Source organism: Lycorma delicatula, chromosome 9 (assembly GCF_047948215.1).
Source record: "Lycorma delicatula isolate Av1 chromosome 9, ASM4794821v1, whole genome shotgun sequence".
Classification (NCBI taxonomy): Eukaryota; Metazoa; Arthropoda; class Insecta; order Hemiptera; family Fulgoridae; genus Lycorma; species Lycorma delicatula.
This window is the reverse complement of record NC_134463.1, coordinates 99,521,868-99,534,624: the sequence shown is the minus strand read 5'-3', so window position 1 is coordinate 99,534,624 and position 12,757 is coordinate 99,521,868. Positions and strand designations below refer to the sequence as shown.

The following is a 12,757-nucleotide window of genomic DNA, read 5'->3' as shown; positions in this document are numbered from 1 at the left end:
GTTTGCATTTTTTAAAAGCTTCTCCTCGTCTTATTTATTGTTTACTTATGGTTATTTGGTGAAGTTTCTCATATTAAATAGTGTTATTGGAAATAAAGTTATTTGAAAGAAACTTTAAAGTTAATAAAAATAATTTTTAAAAAGCTTACATTAAGTTTTTGTATTTACATCTAGATTTATGTTTTACGTCAAAAGAAGCGGTTTTATTAATAATATTCGCTTTAAAATTTTTTTTTTAATTATTTTATAATAACAAATATTCAACCTAATTTTTATCGATAACATGATAGTAGATTACGTACCGATCCTTTTTTGCTAAATGACGTTTTTCTGATTTTTGGAAATTTATTTTTTTTTAATTTTCCCGGATGCATAATTTTCGAATGTTGAAATTGTCATTTTTATTTATTTTGTTTTTGCAAGTATTTATAATCATCATCAGTCCCAATCAGCCGGAACCGTTAGTTCATTGATTAGAATCAATAAATGACATGAAAGGAGGTCTCGATTTGAATTTCTGTAAGAATCATACAATAAAAGTATATACATATGTATACACATATTGTACTGTATATGTAAGTATATATAAACACTGATCAGTCCAAAAAATTATATTGATCAAGTCAAAAACATAAAAATAAAAGAAAGGAAACACCAAGAAGCAATTCTTGCAGTTACACAAAGGATCACAAAAAACAAAACAAACTAAGATAAATAGTCAAAATAAAGAAAATATAAAAATAAAACTAAATAGCGAAACATTTTGGGGAAATGTAAACAAATTGTCAAATATGTTAAATTTTCTGAAGACATTCGGTCCCCATGAAAAAACATTTTTATTAACAAAATTTAGAGTTATAATGTATCCTAATCTACAAATAATTTATACAAAATTAATAGTTTAAAAATTAAGTAATTAATAAAATAAATTAAGGATAGAACATGGATTTAATTGAGAATAAAAGAATGCAAGAGAAGGATGATAACAGGTTTTAACGCAGTATTGAAATTATAAAAGGTCCATTAGCGATCGATCATCTGTCTATTATCAAAGAAGCTGTGATATAAAATTTGCACACAGCAAATTTTATGAACTAAGCGCCAACTGAAATCACACGCATTGAAAGCGGTGTACATGTTTATTTTCCAGAAAAAAATTAAAAATTAAATTAGATTTAATAAATTATATTATTAAAATTACTAATTAAATTGTAATTTGCGCAATTTGGAATTCATATTTTTGGTAAAATCCATTCAAGAAAAATTATTCGGGATAATCATACTCGGGAAGATTTTTACTCAAAAAAGTTACATTCGGGAAATTTTTTCTCGGGAAAATGTATAATAACCGGTAGATTAAATTAAAAGGATTGTATGGATGATGTAACAGATAACCTTAATAGATTAATTTTTGTTTAAGAACAATTAGCGATATTTTCGATTCTCAAGGTATACATAAAATACAATATGGTCAGTTCTGCTTTAAAGATTGTACTCAAATTTTATGTGCTGTATATCCAAGAAGATAAAACTATAAATTTTTATGGTAACTAATTTTATTGATCAGATATTAGGTTTTAAAGAATATTAAAGCAATTTCACATTTACTTCTTTGAAGTTGTGTGCTAGTAATATTTTAATAAATCGTAAGAAATATTTCTCCAAAAATAATGGAGGTTAAAAATATTGGAGGCTCTCCAAAAAAAATAAAAAAATGGAGGTAGTGTAAATGATTTTTCTGGATAAAATTTGAAAACTGTAATGGCCTTATGTAGGTTATCCTAAACATACATTCATTATTTATTGGTGACCCTTCTAGTAAATAATCACGCAAAGTCAAATACAGAATTCAATCAGATCTAAAATGCATTAAACTCGTACCTAAATTCAGGTTCAACCCATTTTCCTCTCCTTGAAATTTGATAAAAAATAATTTAATAAATAATTGTTTATTACCTCTTCAGGGATAACAACTGTACGGATAGAGAGGTAATAGAAGAAAGAAGGATATTGGATAAATTACGTTTTCTGACCGAAGATATCAAATCAACCTCTCAAAAAGGGCCGAACTCAAGACATTACGCCAAATTGGTGAGACGAATGGTACCATACGGAAGTGAAACGTTACACCTTACCGACCTGGAACCGTTAAAGGAAATAGAAGGAAGAACACCGAGAACAATTCTAGGTCACAAGAAAATAGAAGAAGGCTGAAATTCAATGAAGAACTGTATGAAAAAATATAGGACATCATAAAAACATTAACAAGAAGGAGACAGATTCCTGTGCCATATGTACATAATGAATAAACAGAGACTAAATGAACAAATATTCATTCAAATCTGGGAACAGAAAAGCAACCAAAAGTATATCTACAACAAATGAAGAAAGAATTACCAAACTTAGCGATTCAAAAACAGGAAATGAAAGATAGGAACCTACTCAGAAGAAAATATACACGAATATGAGTTTGAAACTGTAAGGAAGAAAAAGAATCGCACCAAAGTGAAATGACTAGAATAGAGAAAACCCAAACACGCGAAAAAAATGAAATAATATTTAGAGAAAATAAAAAGAACCCGGAAGAAATAATTTGCTTGATTGTCGTTTTTGCGATCAACACTTGTTTTGTTGGTATGTGGGTAGTATTTTTGGTGTTCAAAGATTCAATCAATTAATGATCAGAGCGCACAGTGTAATTGAAGTAAGGTGTAGTAAGAGTTTTTGTGTGAAACCTTCGGTGTTAGTGGAAGGCGCGAGAGTTGCGCTTTCAAGAATCGGTTAATTTCATAGTTAAGAGTTGTAAGTTATAGTAGGTGGTTGTGGTTGAAAGAGGCAATACAAAGGCAACAGTAAGTTGTGCAAATTGACTGATGGAAATGTCTGCCGAGGCGTTTGCATCGGTGGCATCCTGACAGAGGTCAAACTGATGACTGTTGTGTTGTTATCAAATTTAAAGGGTTTAAAATACGACCTCCGGTAAAGTCCATCAGGGCTAGGAACGAAGGGGGTGGTGTGGCGACCGGGATCATCACAAGGGGGGTATTTTCTCCTACGAGGGTCAGCATGATCCATAGTTAGCCTAATCGAAAAAAAAGAAGCTATTTAGGGTTTCACTCCTTTCCAACTCCTTAAAGATTAACTTGGTAATTATGCTTATTTTTTCTCTTAAGCATGTCTTATATGACTTTGCCAAATTTAAAAAAAATAAATTGATTATTTCACAGGACTTCCGCATACACATGTAAATTTTACCAATAAAAGAAAAGCGTATTAAAGGGGAGAAGTGATTTTTCTTCACTATGTGCACTGATAATTTCATAAAAATTTTAAAATAAACAAATTTGTACCATTAAAAAAGAAAACTTATTACAATTACGTTTTTAAGTTTTTTAAAAATATTGGTATGTTTGTTAAGATAAGAAATGGTAAAGACTTTACATTTCACCATAACTACTTGCTTTTTTTAAATTTTTAGTGGTTTTTAAACTCTTACTGCACACAAATAACATACAATCCCTTTGATTACATAATTTACGGGCGAAATCTTAAATAACAATATTATTTATCTAATTTTAATTATTTTTGTCATTTAAACATTTTTTTTTTATTATTCAGGGGTACCACCGTTAGGTAATGCTTCAGAGGATGAGATGCAGTGATAATTTTGTACCGTATGAAAATGCTATGCCTGACCGAGATTCGAAACCGAAACCTCCAGATGATAGGCCTACCACTCGTGCCACGGAGGCCACTCATTTAGGCATTTGAAATTTTTCAAATATTATCCATGCAGAAATAATAAAAAATTATTTATTAAATTATTTTAATTAACAAATTTCACGGGGATTAAAATTGGTTGGTTATGAATATTGATACAATACATTTTCAGTCTGAATTTGGTATTTGCCATTGCCCGATAATTTATAAAATCAGTAGTACACATATATACCTTTTCTATATTTAGCTATTAATTTTATTTCATTGTAGATTAAAACTTGTCGATTACATAGTACGTTGTTGCAGATTTATACTAGTCCATTATTCTTTTACTTAATGCAAATTTTTTTACGAGATGCTCGAATTAAGGAAAAGTACGAATTATAACTCAAATAGCAATCAAATGTAGTATTTAGAAAGCTAGAGTTTAATTATGGAAAATAAGCCCTTTTCGTTAAGGTTGACGTTACTTTGACTTACTAAAAGTATAAAATTATTCTTGGAACATTCTATATATTATTAGGGTTCATATTAAATAATATTAATTGACAATATATTTTTATTAATTTCTTTCTTTCACTTTTACCTTTATTGTATCCCTCTTTATATATGACGTAAGCATTTGAGTTTCTCCCTAACCGAATAAAAGAGTCATAACCCTTTATTCGAAAAAAAAGTAAACTACAAACCACCCTTCCTCAGAATGCTTTTACTTGGAAGAGTCCTTAAAGGAGCATTCATTAATAAATGAGCAATAATAATAATTTAATTTAAACGTTTATGGTATTATTTGTATATATAGCGGAGAAATTACTTCTTCCCCTTTAATATATTTCTCTTGTTGATAAAATCTATGTGTATGCAAAAGTCTCCGAGATAATCAATTTCTATAACTTCCGGAATACATTTTGATTTATCATTGGAGAAAAAGAAACAATTAATTTTGCTACATAATTATAATTGCAAGTATTACAAATATCTTATTGTCAATATAAACTTCACATCTCATTGCCGGTAAATATTATAATATAAAAAATTATATATAAGTATAATAAAATCTGACTGAAGGTTATATGTAACAAAATAGATTATATATATCATTCTAGATATGCTGCTTAGATTACAAATATATTCATTATATTATATTATTGAAATAGAAATAAATAATTCATGAAGTAATTTTATCTAGTTGTGATAGTAACTTTTAACCCTTTTAATGATAACCATGTGTCATATTTAAGAGTGCCACAACAAAAAAAATTTGATCATATTTTCCTCTCCTCATCCATTCTTTCGCTTTTTTCTACTCCTTTTTATAAGTTACACTATGCATAAAAACCTTATTAGAATAAATAAATTATTTTCAAGTAATGTAAAATCAGATTATTTTATTATATTACATAAATATTTATAAGGTCATAGAATTATAAGGCACTTTCGTTTTATCTGTACTGGTTGTCACCGGCTTCGGTCGGGTGATACGAATATGACGTGGATTGACATAATTCATTCCTTTCCTTCTCTGAATAGTACGGATCCGATATGTATTGTATCCCACGAAGAGGTATAGCTTTTGATTTAGTATCTCTGGCTCACTCCTTCATCGATTCTATTGAATCTTTACAGACCTTTTAACTAAGCTTTTAAAAACGTTCTGTGAAAATGTCAACTTTCTAGGACTTATAGAAACAAAATGGCGGGTTTCAAATAAAACATCAATTTCAGAATAAACCTCATTTTTATTCATTTCAAAATAGCTGGTAAAATGATTAAAAACAGATGATGTATAGTTGAACAGCTGTTCAAATTGAATAAAACAAGTTAATTAGTCATAATTATGACTAATTTTCTAACTGTTTTTAATTATATTAGTTCTAATTGTCATCTGTTTTTAATCATTTTTGCCAACTATTTTATATTGAATAAAAAATATGGTTTATCTGAAATTGATGTTTTTATTTAAATGCCACCATTTTGTTTTCTATAAATCCTAGAGGTTGAAATTTTTAAAGAAAATATTTAAAACCTTTATTAAACAGTCTGTAAAGTTTCAATAGAATCGCTGTAGAAATGGGGGAAGGATATTAAATCAAAAGCGTATACCTCTTCGTTGAATACACTACGGAAGAATAATATTTCTGTAATATTTCTACAGAATAATTTTCTACTAAACTAAATAAACGAAATTGTTTTGTATATCACAATTTCTTCCTTCGGTCCTATTCAACATCTTTTTCAAAGATTATATCAAGTCGCTTTTTTTTTTACTTTTTTCCTTAACTTTTTCTCAGGATATCTTCCCCTACTGTTTTTACCCTCCGGGTTGATCTAGTGGTTAAACTCGTCATCGCAAATCAGCTGATTTCAGAGTCGAGTGTTCTAAGGTTCAAATCCTAGTAAAGGCAGTTACTTTTATAAGTATTTAAATACAAGATTGTGGATAGCGATGTTCTTTGGTGGTTGGGTTTCAATTAATCACACATCTCAGGAATGATCGACCTAAGACTGTACACGACTACACTTCATTTACATTTATACATATATTCATCCATCCTGTGAAGTAGTACCTTACGATGATTCCGGAGGCTAAACAGAAAAAGGAAGTCTTCTCTCTAGATTTTCTTGAAATATCAGCTACACTATATGCATGGTAAAGAAGATTTTACTACCTTTATCCTATTATTACCTCCAGGTTGTACTGATTTTACAGTCACAAGGTTAAAAAACGTTTTATAATTAAGATCTCACGTCCGTAAAATTTTAATAATAACAAGAAAAGTAGATTTATCTACTTTCATGAATGTAATTAGCGTCTAACCATAACCACGGAGGAAAAGGTAAAAAGAATAAGTAGAATATGTGGTTAGTGAAAACTCTCGGGACCGCTTCCCGAAGACAAACTAGAAGAAAATAAATAAAACCCACCGTAGGGTTTTAAAAAAAAATTGTGCTTAAAAGGTACCCATCGTGTTCAAAATTCCTGGAAAAATTGGAGTATTTCTGCATAACATAAACCCCTTTAAATAGGTAATTAAAAATAACGAACTTTAGATTAAAAAAGTTTTTAATTCAAAAAACTCTTTTTACTACCCCGGAAACAGCCAATATGATTTCAATTAATCAAAATATTTACGTTTAGTTATAATATTAGGCAAAAAATCATAAATAATATAATTGTTAAACATAATTTCTGTTTAACTCATTTTTTTAATGATATCTTTAATTTTGGCATAATTTTGCCTAACTAAATTATACCATATTTTGTACAAAAGAATCTCCAAAATCATATAACCTCTCCGCATGCTGTAAGCCTTCTTCTTTCTTTTACTATTTAGCCTCGGAAATTACCGTTCTGGTATTCAGAGGATGATATGTATGAGTGTAAATGAATTGTAATCTTGTACAGTCTCAGTTCGACCATTCCTGAGATGAGTGGTAAATTGAAACCCAACCACCAAAGAACACCGGTATCCACGATCTAGTATTCAAATCTGTATAAAAGTAACTTTCTTTACTAGAATTTGAACGCTGGAACTCTAGACGCTGTAAGCCTAAATGAAGTTTATTTAACCAGCTGTTTCTAAATACGGTATTTTTTTATTCAACTTTCCATTATACCTTAATTTATCAATTCGTTTTCACAGTGCTGTAGTTAGCTACCATGATTTGATTTTTTGTATTATCATAAATAGGTCGTTGTAAATAAATATATATAATCGTTGTAAATAAATATAGTATAAAATTTATTTCACGAAAAATAGCTTATTTTTTTTTTTTGTCCATTTATTATTTAAAAAATTGCATGTATGTTTGAATCACAGATGACAAAGAAAATTATTTCTCGAGAAAAAAACTGTAAAACTGTCTTTACTTTTCTGGTATCGTAGCTGCAAGAAGGAAAGTATTGTAATCAGTCAAAAAACAACAAAACGTGAGTGGGGGTAATTTTTGTATTTAAGTACATATGTAAGTGTCAGGTGTTTGAGGCTTAATAAAACTATTCACTGAATAAACCGATTTTGATGAAAGTTTGTTCAGAGACTCCTGTATATTGGGCAATTTGTAGGTAAAATTTTGGAATTGGTATCTCCGGGAAATGACAATTTTTTCGATTAATTTCCACAAAATTTTGTAAAATTACCCTACTAGTATATACGTCCATGATTATTTTACAATTTTAAAAAAAATTGGCCCAAAATTCCCCAAAAATTAAAAAAACTATCTTTTTATGTTTTGCATATTTTTTAAACTGAATTTTTTATTGTATCTTATTTTTCTTTTGGGCATAGTAGTGTGAGTGGACAAAAAACATATTTTAGGAACAATATAATGGTTGGGGGAGCCAATAAAAGTTTAAAAATGTAGGTTTTTTAATTTTTTTAAATTCTTTTTGTTTTTTTTAAGGTTTCAATATTATTAAAAGTTTAAATATTAATAATATTATCAATAAATTTAAATAATTATTTTTTACTATTAATATTACAATAAAAATTCATCTCTCCCAATCAAAAAAGGAATCTTAGGTAACTTTTTATGGGTTGTATATTTTTCAGTGGAATTTTTTTAGTTTCTTTCATTTATTTTAGTAAACGTAAAAAAATCAAACTATTTTCATGGAAGAATATATGAATAAATAACCAATGCCAGGAATGTACTAATTTCTTGGCAGATTTTGTTTTCAGAATTAATTTTTTTAATTTTAATGTTACACGAAATTTGTTTATTTATTTATTTTTTTCATTACGGACATTAAAATGTAAATACATCTCTTCATCGTCATTATTATTACCGTTTCCACAAAATAACGATACATCTTACACACGTACATCTAAGTCTTTCTTATGACCGTAGTATATATAAAACACCGCGGTAGAAGCCAAACCACTTTTCGAAAGTTGAATTCTTTGAAGTAATGATGAACATTATGCATTATACTGTTTCCATGGTGACAAGGAGTAAAGCTAAACAGTACAATGTGTTAAAAAAAAAATAACTAAACTGATTCAGTTTTCAGGGTTATCTCGATTCAAGGCGTATAATTTATTGGTCTTTTGTCAAATATTGTCTAATATTTAAATTTTCATTATGGCGATTGCATAATATTTATGCATAGTGCAGATTTTCTAAACTGAATGTGGATATTTAACGACCTACTTTTTTATTCCTTTTGGAGAAACAGCAAGCAATTTTTACGCCATTTTTATGCATTGTTTCTGTCGTAATTACGTATAAAATTTTACTTTCAGTGTTATTATTAAATAAAATTATTCAAAATTATTAACTTTAATGATAAGCCCAATAAAATTTAACCTTTAACAGAAATGTAAAGGAAGTAAAACACTTAAAATACAAGCGACACCAGTCAGAATTGCTTTCTCTGATGGTAGAAATTTTGACTATACAATCACTCCTTATGTGAAAGGCATCATCACTTGTAAGGTTTAATGTCGACTACCCTTTGTTGGATGTGGCATATTGATTCAAGCTGTTTTCAGAATCCGGCCTTATTTATGAAATGCAGTAGTTTTATTACATATTTATTATTTTTTCAGCTCTATCTTCATTAATTTACTTTAGTACTCTTTAATTCTTATTAATTTTAATTTTACTTTTATGTGTGTTTTATGTATATTTTTAATTTAATTTTACCGAACGCAATGTATATTTTAGATAAAAGATATTTAGGTTAACTGTAATAGGGGCCCAGATTATATACTATATAATTAATGATTTGTTCCCGAATTTTTTTACAAAGCCGTATTTTGTTCCCCAATTTTATACTATTTTTATTAGATAGTTTAACCTTATTTAAATCAATCATTATTATTAATATAATGGTTAAAATAAATAAGAAAAGTTATAGTGTCTAATATAATAAATGTTGCCGTGTTTATATATCTATAATTCAAAATAAATGCTTGGTTGTCGAGTCAGATTCCCAATCGATTAAAGTAGGTTAAAATCCTGGTAAAGCCGTAAAATAATAAATAAATATGAAACCAAATTATTGTAGATATCGTTAAATTACGGGTTGAGGTTTTTGACAAATATTTAAGCGGGATTTATTAGGATAGATTCGACTAAGCGACAAAGACAATTAGAAATGCTTTTAAGCAGTTATTTTACCTATACTCAAGATTATGATTAAATTGAAATAATCTGTATCTTTATTCAAGATTGAATAATGTTTCGTCGCAAATCGTTTTGGTTATGGTATCTAACAAACAGATACTTCATAATATTTAAGTGTTAAGATGTGCCTCGTTTGTTAGAGTATTAGATATGTTTTATAATTTGGATTATGCAATGTAATACGTTTAAATTTAGTTCAATTTACAATTATTAATTATTTTTGATAATTTTCATTGCTGATCGTCGTTAACAACAAAATTAAAGTCGAATTAAATAAAATAAATAAGTAAAAATAGTATCGTGTAAATGTTTCATTAAACTTGATAATTCATAGTCTGATCGCATTTCCAATTTAATGTAATCCTTTACATAAATTTGATTTTCTTTTATCTTTATACGTTATGCTTTACGATCGGTTTTCTTGTTTGTTTCAGCGAACGGCTCATATCAACCTGGAATGGAACCGAAAAGACAAAGAACAGCGTACACAAGACACCAAATATTAGAATTGGAAAAAGAATTTCATTTCAATAGATATCTTACCAGAAGAAGAAGAATAGAAATCGCGCATACATTATGTCTATCAGAAAGACAAATAAAAATATGGTTTCAAAATAGAAGAATGAAGTGGAAGAAAGACAATAAATTACCAAATACGAAAAACGTTAGAAGGAAAACCGGACAAGGCGGTACACCCAATTCGAATAAAAAATCTTCAAGAAGTCGTGCCGGCGACAGACGTCGCGGTAATAACACATCAGTACAGGAACAAACGCAAGGAATACCAGGAATGGAAGAACATATGTTAGTACAGACGCCACATGACGGCACAGATCCTGGTCTTTTACTTCATCCGTCCGTCCTCGGTCAGCAACTAACACCTTTACATCCTTCTGTACATCCACCGCCATTACCTCCAGTCAAGACTTCTGATTACGGACTTACCGCCTTATAACCTTCGCAGGATTATTACGCGAACGAGCATAAGACTTCTAGACTCCATTATTATTGACATTATTTTAAAACGAGCAACTGCTATCGAAGACACATCGGAAATACGGTTAACAGTAGCTTTTTTAACAGTTATTTTTTTCTAGTTTATTTTCTTTTTTAAATGAATATTGGCTGTTAGCTTTAAAAGTACAATTAATAATAAACAATTTATTAATACATAAAATTCCTTATGATAATTTTCTGTTTAAAGAATATTACGTGATAACAGCAAATTTGTTCCTAACTGATATGTTAAATTTATCAGTATTCTAAGCCACTATCACTATCCTAACATTATGATGCTACCGCTGCACGATGTCGCAATAAAAACGTAATGTGTAATCTTCGCTGCACAATTATCCAATATTGACCATTCATTCTGTTGCTATTCATTAAGTTACCTTGTGAAGATTTAATTGTAGTAGTTGTTTGGTTTGGGCGTATAAGAGAAGGATAATCAGATTCAAAACATGAATATAGAGGAAAACTCTTCTGTCAATCAGACCAGGTGGAAACGTTTCCTAAGCGTGCCTCAATTAACATACTAAAAGTCGAGAGTCTAACTACCATTCTGCCTCATCACCAATTTTGGGATATCCGGGTGGATCTAGTAAAATGGACTGCTTTATATCGATGTAAACGTGTCTCAGTCCCGTTTTTTGGTTTTAGCAAATTAAAACAAAACTTGTAGAACGGAACATTTTACACAAAAAAAAATTTAGTAACATTTTCATAAGATCATAAATAAACGTGACAATAATGTGTTACATCAAAAACAAAAAAAAAATCGTTTTTTGTCTTAAACAATTTTTTTGAATTTTTTTTAAATAATGAAATCCAAGGTTAACACTCAATAAAGTAAATATTTCTGGATAACTTTCCCAAGTTTAACATAAAAATACGTTTTTTTTTAACTTTGAGGTCTCTTCTATGTGTTTATTAAATTTACCCGACCATTCTAGCCACAAGCAGAGGTACTTAATACTCCTCGACGTGTTGAGTCAAACTCCAAGTACCTGGATCGCCATTTCATGAAGGCGCCTTCTGCCTACTATCGGCATACCTACCGTTTTATGTAGGGCTAATCAGACGCTAATAAAACCAGCCATTAATTCTCGCCACCGGCGACCTCAACCACTTCGTCTTCGATTCTGGCTGAGACCAGCACCACTAAATCGTCAGCATACACCGCTATTTGGGTCTCCCCCTCCAATTCAAGGTTCAGCAGTCCCTCATACGGTAGGTTCCACAGAACCGGATCCAATACAGAACCCTGTGGAACCCCACCGTAGATCTCGAATTCCTCCCAACCTTCCTCTGTCAAGAGCGTCAGCCTCTTATCGTGTAAATAGTGGTTAATAATTGCCAATAGGTACTCGCTGATCCCTCTACTTCTCAAGGCAGCCAAGATAACCCACCAAGACAGAGAGTTGAAGGGTCCCTTAACATCTAGGAGTACGATAAGGGGGATAATCCTTCTCACCCACCATTTATATATATATATATATATATATATATCGATACCAGCATTTAATGTTTCGATGGAAGTTATAATTCAACCGTATAATACGAATACATAAATAAATATTAAATATACCCCAACTTCCAATATTATTTGAAATAAATTATATTTAATTTATTAATTTAACATAATCCAACAATTTTATTATGAACCATTTAAAAATGATTTTTTAATTGATTGGCCTTAATTGTTTATTATCATGTGGTCAATGATTTTTTTAGTTAAAAATTGTACTTTATTTAAATTAAATAAATTAATTTTTTTCTATTTTGTTTTTTATAATCAAAAAACATAAAAACAGTAATTTATAAAATTACATGAGTATTAATAAGAAAACATAAAAAGTCAAAATGGAGTCAATGAAAAAATTTGTATACATATAGAGTCGTG

The 12,757-nt window shown here is 29.3% G+C and overlaps 1 protein-coding gene across 1 annotated transcript in view; it reads left to right on the top strand.

The window, feature by feature from the left end:
* Dfd (homeotic protein deformed) overlaps positions 1–10,971 on the top strand; it is a 119,767-nt gene extending 108,796 nt beyond the window's left edge. Inside the window, exon 2 of the mRNA XM_075375017.1 lies at positions 10,287–10,971. Coding sequence (XP_075231132.1) covers positions 10,287–10,807 — 521 coding nt within the window. The 3' untranslated portion in view covers positions 10,808–10,971. The remainder of the gene's footprint in view (positions 1–10,286) is intronic.
* The last annotated feature ends 1,786 nt before the right edge of the window (positions 10,972–12,757 follow it).